This window comes from Acanthopagrus latus, chromosome 16, assembly GCF_904848185.1.
Source record: "Acanthopagrus latus isolate v.2019 chromosome 16, fAcaLat1.1, whole genome shotgun sequence".
Lineage (NCBI taxonomy): Eukaryota > Metazoa > Chordata > Actinopteri > Spariformes > Sparidae > Acanthopagrus > Acanthopagrus latus.
Window position 1 is genome coordinate 18,086,208 of NC_051054.1, and position 15,629 is coordinate 18,101,836.

At 38.4% G+C, this 15,629-nt stretch overlaps 1 protein-coding gene across 2 annotated transcripts in view; it reads left to right on the top strand.

Annotated features, from left to right (window-relative positions):
* Positions 1-5,081: 5,081 nt before the first annotated feature.
* The window catches only part of syt14a (synaptotagmin XIVa), a 44,562-nt gene continuing 34,014 nt past the window's right edge, over positions 5,082-15,629 (top strand). For both annotated transcript variants that reach the window (XM_037072549.1, XM_037072550.1), the window contains exon 1: positions 5,082-5,118. In XM_037072549.1, the coding sequence (XP_036928444.1) occupies positions 5,106-5,118 (13 nt within the window). In that variant the 5' untranslated portion in view covers positions 5,082-5,105. The remainder of the gene's footprint in view (positions 5,119-15,629) is intronic.

Below are 15,629 nucleotides of genomic sequence, written 5' to 3' on the forward strand. Positions count from 1 at the left end.
TTCATCAAATATCACTTATATTTAACTGACACTGCATTTGTTTCCAATTGATAATTGATGTATTAACGTGTGATTTATTTATGTAATAACATTAGATTATTATTCTGACACTAGTTGGTGCTTCTTTAATTGGGAAACTTTAAAAGGGCACTACGTAGTTTTGTTGTGGAAATTTAAATCCAGATGACATTAATGGGGTAATAATACAAACTCAGGAATATTTATCTTGTCCACAGCTGAATAAACAAGCTTTTTTTCAGAAGAAAATGAAAGAAAAGGTCTCCAGAAGAGTTTGAACTATTTTTCCAGAACAGACATTGTGTTTGTTTACTTTAAGGTCAGTTTGTTTATTCAGTCTTGAAAACGAATAAAGTTTGTCAATTTAGTTTGTTTAGGTGTAAAAGAAAAAAAAAAGAAAAAAAATCAGCCAATGTCAGCCAATGAAGATCTCTCCCCTCTGATTAAACTTTCTTCCTTGAAACTACATAGTGCGCCTTTATTTCAAAATATTTTATTTCTACCTAAGGAAGTAAACACACAAGAGAGCTTGCAAACAAATGTACACACAGAAAATTCACTGACATACATGAAAAAATGAGATAGTAACACGATTATGATGAAGTTGAAAACCACAATGTGTTATTATCGCGACCTGTCCACGGGCCAACACTACCAAACATCACAAGGGCATATTTTATGTCCAAATAATGTAAAGAAGATAAGGGGACACATGTAAAACACACAAGCAGATGCAGATGCTAAATACATCCCTGCCTTGTTGGTCCGACCTCAGCCAATTGTACAGCTCGCTGACCCCTGGCAAAGAACCAAGGCCTATATCATGGACACCGTGTTCTGGCAACCAGATAAGGACCATCTGGGCCGAATGTATGTGGCTGTGTGGCTCGTCACTGGTCCACACCAACTTTGCTATGTAGGGGTTGTTGTAAAATTAAACACAGGCATGTGTATGTACATTTGTAACATGCCCAATTAATTTCCATTGTGATTTATGGCACAGATTCCCAGTTTGCCGCTTTATACAGGGGCCTTGTAAAGTCCATACACTGCAACTTACGAAAGGAACTGATGCAAAGAGACAAATCACAAGCCAATCAGGCAAAAAAAACCCCAAAAAACCCAAAACATCAGTTTGATACGTGCAGCAATAACAGGTACCTATCATTGCTATATTTTATGAACTATGTAATGCGTCAACTCACCATATGTAATAAACTAATGTGATTACACTAATAAGTGATGCAAGCAGCTGGGACATGCTCATAGTTACCATGGTTTGTGACCAGTGAAGACACTGAAATCATCTTTCCATGAGTGGTCGTGTAAAATTACAGGTGTGTACCAGTCGGATTCATCTCTGTCAGTGACCACCTTTTTATTGTTGTTTGGAACATTTCAGGCATTTCTGTATTTCTGACCTTGCAGCACAATGTCTAACTGCTGCGCACGTGTCATTTAATTGGTAAAGATTATTTGTAATTTACTAGTGTTTTATCTGTTTTGTTATATCTAACTTGCACTGAGCCTTCAGGGGCATTTTAAGTTTACCTTCTAAGTTATATGAAGGAACTTGACAGGCAAAGTCACAATTTATGCCACCTTTGATAAAAAATCATAGGGAGGTCCAGCTTCATATAAAAGGGTAACTGCATACAATTATTGCAGGGCTTGGAGATCACTTGTGCGTATGTGAAAAAATAGTATAAAGCTTTTTATGGCTTCAGAGGAAGCTGCATGCTATCTTATAATTTGCCTCCAGTAATGTCATTGTAGGTAATGTAGGTGCCAGGTTTTGAAAAGGAAGAAGAATGTGTGGAATACAGAAGGTGATATCGCTGGTTCTGCTGTATTGGTTTTGGTCATTTGCTTTTAAACTGTCTGTAATGAGTCAAACAGTTATAGGACTGCAATGCTAAACCAGTGGAAAGCTTTTCAAAACCTGGCATCTACTTTACCCACAATGCAACTTCATGCAGCTTCCTCTGGAGCCATAAAAGGCGTTATACTATTTTTTCCAGATATACAGTACCCCTCAAGAGCTGTAAACATATTCTATATATTTGTGCAAAATTGCAAATCGATGGACTTACCCTTTAATAGGTCACAAACAAATCTGTTTTCAAATGAGACAAAAAGATTAGCTAAACACTCTCGTAATAAATCCATTTTATCCGGTATATTGTGTTTATCCATTGTAAGTGAAATAGCATTCTTACCTTTGAATTATGTACTTGTTTAGCAAATGAGAAGTTAAAGACCCCTCAGATTGTTGGCATGATGGATAAGGAGGATGTCAACTATTACCAGAGATGTTTACAGTTAGTTTTAGAAATCTTAACTTCATGATAAATCAGATAAGGAAACTATGGAGGATTCTGCCAAAGCATTTTGATTCCCCTCCCTGTGCACTGTGTGGCTGTTATCACTATCATCTTTCACTCTGTTCTTTTTGACAGCTGTATAGATATAATTTAAACCGCATGTTGGATTATATTACAAAGCCTTTTTCAGATTTGTCATTGATGTTTGTCAGTGTATCCTAAAGTATGCCATCTCCTAAGAGCACACCACACACGGTAAGACACGGCTCTGTTTGACTTGAGGGTTCTAAAATTAGAGGAACAACAGAATGAGGAGGATACAGAGATAGTGTGTTACAAATGCTTTGATTGGGTAACATTGGGCCATGTGTTTGACAGGGAATCACAAGCTCTCAGCAGCTGCTGTGTGTATCCATGGCAACTTGATGACGGCATGGCAGCGTGAAGTGAATCTCAAAATGAAATGTTAACAGGTTTTACAATTCTATGGTGGCAACAGGTTCCTATTAGCATTAACACAACAGCCACATGTTTTCAGAGGGCTGAAAGAAAATCAGGTGAAATACTGTACACAATGGACTATATTTAGATTTTCATAATTTAGTAGAGCGTTGAACACAGGCAGGCGGTAGTATTTGTCTAATTGAAAATGATAGCAATAGCAGGATAATTATGGTTTGATGAGATAGAAATGATTGAAGGTCGGATGAACAGGAAATGGTGTGATTGCAGCAGCGCAGAGAGCGATTTAGATCTGACTAGAATAAATACAGTGCACTGAGGTGATAAGAAAATGACAAGATAATGTACCTGTTTTAAAAGTCCAATATGCATGTATTGTAATCTGAAACTATTAAAACATTTACCATTACTTACAATTATCAACACAATGTGAAAAATAATGGTTTGGATTTCATGAGGTCTGTGTATTTTGTTAGGTGATATCTACAGAAATCTGCATGCTAATCAACTCGTCACGGCCCATCCCAGGCCAAAGCCACTGTGCTGGTATTGTAAATGCCAGCACTCGGCAAACGGCAGCTACAGTTAGCAGAAATTAGCGGTATACTGCCCCCATATTTGTTTTAAGTATGACTTCGACAGGTGGCTGATTCTTACATATTACCCCTTTAAGTTGTGTTTGGGCACAGTAAAAAGTATTACACATATCAGGGTGTGCAGCTTGGACTGGGATATATCGTGAACAGGTCAAGTTTGAATATGTTCTCCAATTACTTTCTTATATTTCACTCTCTGCTGTATGACTATTTAATTCCACTGCCGTATTTGATTCCTGGCCTTTATTATACAGAAATAATAATCACCATCACATGCTTTTACATCCCTAGATATCATCTTGTCATATTGAACACAACATTTCAGGAATTCCGTTGTGATGATGTGTTACAATATATGTTTATCTTCTCTTAAGGACTTTGCAGGATACTTTTCAGCAACTGCCAGAAAAGGTCTGTGATGATGGATTGCATTTAGATAACTTTAAACTGTATTCGCATTGCTGTTATATATTATTCATTGTAAACATGTATGGGCTAGCTGATCCGCGCCGAGCCAAGCCGAGCCAAATGAACTTTTGTGTCAGCTAAGCCAACTTAAATTTTAAGAAAAAAAGACATTCATATGCATAAAACCCATTGAAGGAAGATGCCTGTATTAAGGAAGTACAACAAAAGGCTAACACAAGTTTGTTTGGGTCAGCTAAGCAACATTATTAACATGTACTATTATATTTAATGCTGATTACATTGCCATCTACTAATGTAGTCTAACTAAATAATAATTTCTTATACTATGCTAAGCTATGCATTTAGATAGCATCTTAAACTGTATTAGCATCTAATTCATTTTATGTAAGCCAGCTTCGCCTTGCAAAATTAAATTTTGAGTTAGCAGGGATAACTTTTATTATTAGGATAATAGATATTACTACAGACAACACATATTCATTTTAAGCCTAATAGCATCTTTCTAATAGAATTTACTTAGCTGGATATCTACTAAGTACTATTAGCATTTTTTAGCATACACTTTTTAAAGGGGCACTATGTTGTTTTGGAGAAGAAATTCAAATGATTATTATGTGTCATAATAGTATTTACTTACAACATTATTTAAGTAGTAATATAACTCAGACATAATTATTTTTTGATAATTGAATAAACACGCTATTCTCAGAGAAAAATAAGGTCCTCATAACATTGTTTGAAACTGAGTGAAGCCAGGGTTGAGGAAAGGTGGCAGGGTCTGCCAAATGTAAACAAAGTAAAACAATATAAAATGTTGTCCTTTAAGGTCAGTCCCGAAAATGATGAGGGTTTGTTCATTTAGGTTTTTTTTTGTTTTTCTTTTTTCTTTTTGAAGCAGTCAATAAAGATCTTTCATTTCCGATTAAAATATCTTCCCCAGAACTACATAGTGCACCTTTTATGTGGCTTAGCTGAATTTAATTAGCCTACACTATATCATTAATCTGTATCTGATGTCAGTCACCCAATCTGGTGCACATGATTTACAGAGCTATGGATCTCTCCTTATCTATATAAATACACCTTATGTCGCATGTTTCTCTTGTCTGTAAATGATAGACATGTATACAGCGCTGGTTTCAGTCGGCTTCCTCCTCCTCCCCCCCGGTGTTTTATGGACTGTACCACAACGTGAGTCTCCCCCGTCCCTCACTCTTGCAGTGGGCCGCTCCCCCTTCTTCACCGCCCGCCTTGGTGGAAGCCAAAACAGAACATCATGGCGATTGATGGTAAGTAGGCCAATAACGACTCTCCTTTTCTGGTAATTAACTTCCAGTGGAAATAATGCATGTCACAGCTGAAATGTCTAAACTAGGAAAAAGTGAAATGCTTCCAGGCGGTCGGTGCTTGCTTTGACTGGAAGCAGATAAAGTTTCTCCGTGTTTCTGTGAACGGATGGGTTTTTTTTTCCCCCCGCGCCGTGTGTGAGAGTACAGCGGGGAGAGACGAACGTGGAAGCGGCGGCAGCTCGGTGTGTTTCACGGCGGTGCTGAACGGACAGCTCCGCTATGGAAACCAGCCGCCTAGTGTTAGTTTGAACGGAGGGTAAACTGTAGCGGTGCCATGTATCTATGCGCTGGTTTGCTTTTCTTATGTTAATTTATCGTAATTCAGGCTGTCAGTGGATTTTTTTTTTTTTTTTAATCGTTGGAAGTCGGCTGTTCAGTAGCCTCGCTTGCTCCACGTCGGTACTTTACAACTTGGGTTTAAGGGACCGGGACACGTTGCTTTGGAAAGCTCTCGTCCATCTTTAGGGAGAAAAACAAACAAACAAACAAAAAAACACAACTTAGTTCGACATATAGTTACTGTATGATAAATGTTTTCTTTTCGTGTGTGTGTGTTTCTTAGCTGCACTATGAACATATATGTGCGTTCACTCTTCACCTTTGCTTATATAACTTCAGAGTTTGTAAGCAGCTTTGGTGCTCAATTTATCTGCTTAAACATCAGAATGCTCGCAGCGGGAGGATGCATACTGCACTTTAAATGTAACTGGAAGCAGGCCATCGCTAAGCTCTATGACAAATGATAAACCTGCTGTTTAATAAAAGACAGTGGTTTATCCCTTTCAATCAAAATGAGAAATATCATCCACTTATGGGGATTAAAGTGTATAGTTATAAAGTATACATACAGCATATACAATATGGCTAAAAAGTTGAATATAATCTAAGTTTATGCAGATGCTATTTTTATGTCTTTGGTATGTTTCCTAAAATAAATCAGCATCAGTGCTTTCATTACTTTGCTCCACATTAGATTTTACACATTTTATTTTTAGAAAAAAAATATTTCATGATTTCACAATCAGACCTGTGCAACTTGATATCTGCGCTTTGTGCCTTTATTTCTGCCTGCGCAGTAGAGAGGTGCCAGGAGATGAGAGGAGAGAGAGACATGGACGTGGGAATTGACACAAATCAACGTTCTCAGCTGGAATCAAACAGGAAATGTCTTAATCACAGTGTATGGTGTGCATTTAAACCACTAGGCCAGTAGAACATCTCATACCTGTGAAAGTGTGAAGTCTTCACACCAGTCTTTGGAGGAGGGGGAAAAATAATAGGCCACCAGGAATACAGGACAGCTGGGTTCACCTCTAGAAACCAGCACATTGACGTGTACTATCGTGCTGTAAACTAGGCAAATAGACCAGCCACCAGCCCAGGGCCTCGGGGCTTTGCTAAGAAGGCTCGACACTTTGAAAGTGAGAAACAGACTTCTCAGAATCAAGTCATCAAGTGAACGATTTCCCTACAATCCAGTTAATCCATTGATCAGTTTGAGTCATTTCATCAAGAAAAATATGTGAAACTCATCTGATTCCAGCTTCTTCAAAGTTGATGTATTTTACATTTTTTAACAATGGGCAACTTCCTGATCCACCACCTGCTCATTGACCATTGACTGACACTGTCATTATCTGCCAGAAGTGTTATTTCATTCTTCTTAGATATTGCATTGTTGCATTTGCATGCTAAAATAACTACAAACTTACTACAGAGCTAAATCGTTTTCCTTGTTTCACTTTCTGAGTGATTCAGTTTTAATTTTCTTGCTTCTGTAGTCATTTCTAATCTGTCGTTGAAAGGCATTAGCAACCATCACTGTGAATGTGCAACCTCTAGTCTGGATGTAGCTGTGACTGGTCATTGTTTCGATTGTAGCAACGGGTGCAAGTATTTATCACAAGGCTGGACACAGCTATGCCTGAACTAGGGCTTTTGCATAATGGATTATTTGCTATCTTTACCCAAAATTGGGCCTATTCCTACATGTTAGAGAAAATAGCTGAACAGGAGCATCTTATAGCCAAGCATTTTTTTTTAATTTTTTTTTTATAATCCCTGGTTTAGTATGTAACCACAAACAAAATATGAATCAATCTGACGTTCACAAATATGACAAGAGTCAGCTCTTTACCCCTGCATTGCATAACCTCCTTTTTATTATACAGTACCCCCTGCAGTTTATCAGTCAGCCACACCTCGCCTGAGTTAGACACTCATTCTGCCCCACCCACTGACCTCAACTTCCTGCCACATTAGTCAGCAGAGTGCCATTTCCTGAAAGGCCATGATTATAGCTGGCCCTGTCAGCAATATTTCACCAGAGCTAGTTGGCTCCTGTGAGATTTATGCAGCAGCTGTGGGGTTGACTGACACCTGCAGCACCCAGAGGCCGGGCCGTCAGCACCAGTGGGATGCTGTGGTTCTGTCTGTACTTGTGATGATGTTAGGTTGGATGAACATCATGAGGTGGCACAAACAACAGGAACAAGCTGCTTCTGCCTGACATTTTAGGAGAATGGATGTAGATGTTAGGATGTTTTATTGCGGCTGCATTAGTCAGTGTTTGGAGTGCTCCTAATTATACTCTTAAAAACTGGCTTTTATTCAGAGTGCAGCTCATCTCATCAGAAGCTCACATGTATGCAAGTACAAATGCAGAAGTTACCAATATACATTCAAGGAAAACAGCTATAATCATCATTAGTTTTAATTACGGTAAGTAGTTATTCATTCAATAAAGCAATTTGTAGCATTTAGATGTATTAATACATTTTTTTATTGGTCATATGTGAGAGGATTATAACACAAGGTAAAAAAAGATGATCAGATGCATATACAAGATTGTGGACAATTTGTTTAGTTGTTTAATGCTGCTGGGCTGTGGATTTGTTTGTGAAGAACCAAGGTCAGATTTCACACGTCAGTCCAAAGGATGTGACTATATGCGCGTTCTTGTCTTGTCTCAGTACCGTTCCACTAACAGAGAGCAACAGAAGGTGATGTTAATTTAAAAATGGAGTACTCTCACATAAACCAATGACCAGCTTCCAGCACCACACAAGAGTTCCATCGAGTCCCTATAAATAATCAAGCCATTTGGTGTGTCTTCCCCAATCCCACCTCCACCAAAGCCCAACTGTCCCCTTTTTTCTTTTGTTCTGTATTCATAGATATCAGCCACCTAAAAAGAAAACATTTTTTTCATCAAAATCCAGGCATTGTCCCCTAAGAAATGACAGAAAATGTCAAATCTTGCAGTGTTAAAGAAACTGAGAAAAAAATCATGGATCTGTACTTTCACATGCATTAGCACCAAAAGTTAATGGGATCTGTTTCAAGTATGCAAGTTTTGTGGAAATCCGTTCAATAGTTCTTTTGTATTCCTGCTGACAAACCAAGCAACAAACGGACACTTGGCAGAGGTAATTAAATACGACAAAAATAAGGGCTTTGAATTCTGTCATTTGGGTGTTTTACGTACATGATAGTAAGACTCATGATGGAAAGATGGCAAATGTAATGCAAGCCTTGCATTGGATTTGAATAATTTCTGCCACATCTTCAACATTTCCTGTTAGTTTGAGTTAACAGCCTTAACCGTTTCCCACTAATTCTTCTTTCGTTATACCTCAAGGCTCATATTTCTGTAGCTATTAAGGGACTTTATTAATGTATTCACTGACATTCAGTTGAGTACCGGTAATCGAGTCTGTTTATTTCCTTAATTCAGACTGAGCTCTGAATAATCATCTTAAAACTACAGTTACCAAAACTTGCCGTCCTAAATACCAAATATACCAGAGCCTATTAAGATTGTTAACTGGAGCTTCACAGCAGACTCTCCATGAAAAGATCACTCAGTGACTTAACTAATCTCATGTACATGAAAGCTCTGTGTTAGGTAAATTATTGTGTACATCAAAGTATGAAAATAAGAAAAGCTGTGCAAGTACATTGTTGAAAAGATGAATGATTTTACAAACAAATCTGGATTTTCTTGTGCCTGTGTTATTTCAACTGGACTGGTGAATTGTATTCTGGGACTGAGCTCCATGCACCAGCTCCTGTGACAAGCTGTAGACAGAGTGACTGCAGGCCCACATGGATTTCACATATCCTGGTTAAGTCTGGTGTGCTGTCCAACAGATCAAAAGCTGCCCGACTAACTTCGCTTGGTATTTTCAGTGTGTGTGTGTGTGTGTGTGTGTGTGTGTGTGTGTGTGTGTGTGTGTGTGTGTGTGTGTGTGTGTGTGTGCGTGTGTGTGTGTGTGTGCGTGCGTGTGTGTGTGTGAAGCCTTGTCGAGTCCTGAGTTGGAGCCAAGTAGAGAGCAGGCAGCACAGGAGGTGTTTACTGTAGATGCAGAAACTTGATGTGTGGAAATTGCAGCGTCAGAAATGCTTTGCTGACATTTTGACAGTATCTTTCAAATCTTACTGAAATGCCTCCCATGTCATTTGTCCTCTATAGCTTTGTCAGCCAGTTGAGCCAAATCCAATAAATAGACGGGTGTCTTAGCATCAGATCACATATGTTGTTTAGGCTGACATAACAAAACAAACACTGCATGGTTTTCTCGAAACATTAAGACCGTGTCTTCCGCAAACCCTAGTGCTTCCTGTCAAGGATTTTACAGCTGCTCTCCCCTCCTCCTCCTTGGTATGGCTCTGTTTGTTTTGGAGAGAGAGAAATGGGATATGAGGCGATGATAGCCAACATATCCTCTGACCATTTGTGCTAACATTTGTTTTGAGACACTGTATCTGAAAAAGAGCAATACATGAGCTTCTAAGTGAAACTGAGTGAACCTGCACTTGTTGTGAGACAAAAATTAAAACAGGAGAAGCTAAAAGGCAGTTAAGAGGCTGCCAATCTTATAGTGACAGTCTTGACAGTTAGTGACAGATACTTGTGAATAAAGCTGCTCTTATCAATATTTTGTATATTAACACTGAATTAAATGGCTGTGTATAATGTAAAGGGGGTTGCTCGTATTGACAAAGAGAATTTTCGCTTGACTCTGCAGCTCCCCTCAGCTCTATGAAGCACTTTGGCGTCTTTCAGTTAATTGTTTTGGTTCACAGGCTGGTAATTTTACTGTTTTGATTCAGTCTCTTCAGGCTCTTATCAGCACCATCTCCAGCCAAAAGCTTCTGTTTCCCAAAACAAGCTCTTGTCAATCTACAGCACACTACTTGCTGAGCAACAAACAGAAGGCAGACAAAGTAAGGGACTAGCCAGTGAACAGTAGATTGTTTAGCAGCTGAAGAGAAATATTCATAATTAAAACATTTATTTAGGTAGTTAATGGAGACTGAAACAGAGTGAATATTGGGCTTAGATTGGTCAGGTGGCCCGAAACATGACTCCAAACAAACAGTAATGCTGCTCTATGTCTGCTCAGTATGTCAGGACACAATGGTTTGCTAGCACATCAGCTAGATCACCGTAATAATGCAATATTGCTTCAAAGGCAAATCATTTTCTTGCTTATAGCAGAAAAAAGAAAAGACTGAATGCAGCTTTCATTTCAACTATTAATGAGGTAATAATTCATTCATGTATGTACTTAAAATAGAGGGAAAGGCCACTTGAATTGAAAAGGTCAACAGGATAAGCAGTGTATTGTAAAAGTATTACAAAAAAGCTTTAAGATGATGAATTGATTTGATTTGATGAATGATGATGATGATATTACTTTATCCTCTTTAGCACAGTTTTAGACTCTTATATACTTTAACTCTATGTTTACTTATGTTCCTCAGTGGGCTGCTCTCAGCACTTTACTTCATAGGACCTCAAGGTTTTGATGAGCATGTATCCACATACACAAACACTCTCACTGCACCATTAACCCATGGGCACAGCAAAGATGGACTGCCCATCAGCAACAGTTTTGCTGTGTATGAGATTTTTCTTTTTATTGTCATCTCAGGGCTTGTTGTCTGCACAGAGCTGGGTTGCTGTTGTTACTTATTTTTGTCTAGTAGTTTACTTATTGATCAGCTCTCCAGCTGACCCATGGCAAGGGAGGATGGGGGTGTTACATTGCAAGAAACTCAAGGACTTTCTGAGCTCAGAGAATCGAATTAAAACGCTTATTTCTAATGACGTTTGTGCTCTTGTGTTATTGTCTGTCAAAGTGCTCTCAGACTGATGCAAGTACTTGTGAATTTTAGTTTCCGATTCTAAATTGAGCATCTGTGGCTTTATCATTTCCTAAAATAAGCTATCAATTGCACCTCCTTTAAAGTGTGTTTCCATTGCCCGGGACAACAGAAAATGTGCTGAAAATATACAGTATATTTAGCAGTGACTTCACACACACGTCTCAGTTTCTTCTCAAGAAAAGCCCTTTCAACAGTTTATGTTGTACAGATATAGTCTGAGGAGACTGTTGCTGCTTTATGAACTGTCGGGGTAAGCTGGCTAATCTTTCACGTACTGTATCCTCCGCCTGCTAATTGGCTTAGCTGGAGCTTACCATGAAGTCTCTCCCTTGTGCTTTTCATTATGACAACACAAACACATTTTATGAACAACCTGACGGCACACAAACCTTCCCTCTGCCAGTGTCAGTAAACAGACAAAGTAATCATCATGTAAATAGATGCTGACAAGGACTTGTTTCACAACTAATGCTGTTTTTTTTCCGATGAGGATAAAGACCAATGCATGTTTAGCCAAGTCCCCAAGTTCAGTCCATTATATAACAGTTCTTGCATGGCTACTTTGAGAGATTTTTATAGTAGCAAGTAATGAAATGACAATGTGTAATGTCAAAGTGGTCACTAATAGTGACAGACTCACAGAAAATAAATACTTAACTTGTGTTTTGGTTTTACAGTCATCATCTGTACTGTTTCTGTGCACTCTCAGACACTGAATGTTGACAGTAGTTTTAGATTTATGGAGTGATGAAAAGAACTATTGAAATATAACAAGAATTTTGAAACAAGCCTTATCGAATTGTCATATTTCTGTTTTGGGAATGTATCTAAATTGATGGAGTTTCATGTAGATATTGGCTAATGACCGCATTTGTTTTGATGTCGATAATCTACTGGGGAAGCTGGGAAGTTGGGGAAGTGACAATATCTCTTACTTTCTAATCTGTTCACCTTTAATGTCGCCTTTAATAGCCAGATATTCCCACAGAAATTGGAAAGATAGTAAATATTAAACTTGCATTATGTCATGACTAGAAAATCCATGTCAAATGAATTTCAGTGTTGCTTTATGTCTGCTTTGCTGAAACAGTAGTGGAGTATGACAGAGTTTTGCATTCACAGCTTGTTCGGCTGCCCCCTCAAAAATCTATTAATGCACCTTTGAATATCATTTTAAAAGCTTTGTCTCTATGCAGCTTCTGTTTGAAACCTAATGGGGGCAAAACCACAAGTTTGTCTCTCAGAGTTTCTTTCTACCACAGCATGTTCTCTCCACTGACCCCAAACAATCAAATATCTCTGTCAGGTCGATTTCTTAAGCCCAAGTTTCTGTGTCACAGCCTCGGCTCGCGGTTCTCTCCTGAACCCAGACGTGTTAGCCTCGGCAGCCTGATTAGAGGGGGCAGGCAGAGGAGATTCCTTTAAGAAACTGGGACAAATCCTAAAAATGCTTCCAGTCTAGCCACAGACGTCTGCACGAGGAAAGACTGAGAGGCCACAGACTTCACCTTGAATAAGTTTGCAGAAGGGAGTGCAGCCAAGGTTGACAAAACAGGAACTCGGAAATTGCACACATCGAATGCAAATGGTGCTTCAAATTGATTTTGTTCAGGCAGAAGAACAGGTCATGTGAAAATCTTTATGTACAGAGGTTTTGTGAGTCAGTACTCTCTTTTTAGTGTTCTGATAAAAGCATCACAGATAGACACTGGGTGCACTCATCTCATCATCACTATGTCTTGGCCAAATGTTGAGCTTTTGTTTGAGCTTTTCCTCAAGGTGTCAAGTCATCTACTAGTGATGCTATTTGTTTGACAGAAACTTGACAAGTTCACTTCAGTAACTGTAATTATTATTTTGTGTTGACTGATCAAGCCCCATAAAGTACACAAAGTCACAGCTAATAAGGGAAGAAACAGTTATTTTCATTATCAATTCATATGCTGGTAATTTTCTTAATTTATTGATTGTTTGGTCTATCAAGTGTATTTAAAAAAGTGAAGAATGCAAATCACAACATTTAAGCCCAAAGTGACATCATTAAATACTTCTTCTTACATTTGAGCTCAAGCAGCAGAATGTTTGGTCTCAACAAAGAATCACTCAGATTAAATATTGGCCACCTGCTGTATCACGCTGTCCCACAGTGAAGTTTTGTTCCCAAAATATATATAATATAATAATATCTACTGACTCTTACCTACTGTGAAAAGGAGTCCATGCAAAGACTGAGCTGATTAGTCTTTTAGTCTGTTGCCTACGTGAGTATTAATGAGTATAATTTGGCTTTCTTTTCATATTTCCAGGAGTTTATGTAAGGAGTTACGAGTACAAATGTTTTACTTTTGATAAATGTATTGAGCAATTTAATTTATAAGCGGTAATAAGTTTGTTCGATAAACATATGTAGATGATTAAGGTGAGACATTAACTGCTGCCTGTTTTGCCTGGAAGAGAAAAGGAAGTATGAATTTATTTGGGAACAGGGAGATCTACTTGGTAACTAGTTATGTGGGCCTAAATCTTTTGGAAATGATGGCTACATTGAAGGCTGGAGTGCTGGTTAGATGAACTTAAATCCCCAGAATATTTAAAAGATGGGAGGGATTGCTTGTGGTGTGATATGAGCATCCAGCACTGTGTACCGTATTCAAGAACACATGCAAGAAAATGTTATTTTTGACAAGTATGTTGTGTGTTGAGTGGTAGAGCAGTGAAGGAGCTCAGGGAGTTTCCTCCCACACACAGCTGCTATATTGATCTGCTGGACAAAAATTTGGCTTTCAGCTCAGAGTTTGGCAGGAAAGACTTTCAGACAGTATTATCACGTAGCAGCTCAATGTCTTTCGATGCCTGTTTTTATATGTGGAAACAACAGTGTGTGGCTATCTGCCACACTGTTTTATGTCTTACTGATGATTGTATTTACATGAACCTTTGATGTCTGGCGACAATTTTCATAGGGCCATTAGTAAACAGATTAAGAATATTTTCTTATGAGCTTCAGGTTACTTCCTTATATATGGGAAACAGAGGATGCTGTTAAATTAAACATTACCAGTAGTAGTGCAGATGGCATTAACTGCAAGTAAAGAAAGGAGACACTAACATGCCACGAAACTAAGGAATGACTAAGAAAAAAGCAGCCTAAAGTCATGTTTGTGAGGTTCTATGTGCATTAGAGGATTTAGACTGTTCAATGTGCATAGATAGGCAGACATTCTTGTGCTGTATTGTAGGCAACTGGACTTGTTTCAATTTCTTGAAGACAGCAATGTAAACATCTTGGCCAGAGAAGACAGATGGTTTGACAGGTTGGTCGAGCTGGAACAACCATCTCTGAACAGAGGAGATGGCCTACGGCATTACTTATCACCAACCTACAATGCAGTACTGGGTTACATCCCCAGACAGCTTAACAACCATTCACACTTGGGCTCACCTAGCCTGAGCAGCCTACATGAAGGCCAGTTTGGTCAACAACCCACAAGTGGCCCAAATGACTCTGAAACTCAGAGCTTACATGTGACCTTAAAGACTCTGTAAGGACACTCCTGCACAGAGTTTAAAAGCCTGCCAACTCCTCTAGTTTGTTAGAAGTGAAGGAGCCTGTTGCATGAGAGGTAAAATGTCTTCAAGTTCAGTATACTGCAATACAGCACTTAGAATTAGCATACACAGACATTGGTCAGTGGTGGACAGTCCATAAGTATGTATACGTTTTATGGACGTGACCTATTCTCCCACATAGCCAGATACCTAAGAGGTTCAAACTGATTTTCTGTTTAGGAACTAAATAAATTCTAACTAAATTCTTTAAATTAAATAATTAAACTTGTTACAGAATATTTTTTCTTTTAATCAAGATGTCACCTGATAACCACTTGTTACAGTTGTAGTTCTCTTTATTCTGCCATTTTTTGAAACAGCTGCACTGGCCATAACCAACAGACTGAAAAGGCAGTGCTCTTGGCAAAGATCAGTTTTAAATAGGAGCTTTATTTGCACGTTTGACTTTTCAAAGATGGTTGGCCAATTCAGTCCGGGATGTCAAAAGGAACGACAACAATGCAGTATATTATTTCTGATCAGGGTCGGTTTAGATGGAATTATTTAAAATACCCATAATGTTTTTCATTTTAATTTCAGATCATTCAGTTGGAGTCTGTTGTCCTAAAGCTGGTATAACCATTTTTTTTTTTAATTTACTGATCTTCTGTGTCTGTGGTTTCTTTGCCACTGATTAGATTTAAAAATAAATTGGTCTGGTTAAGTTT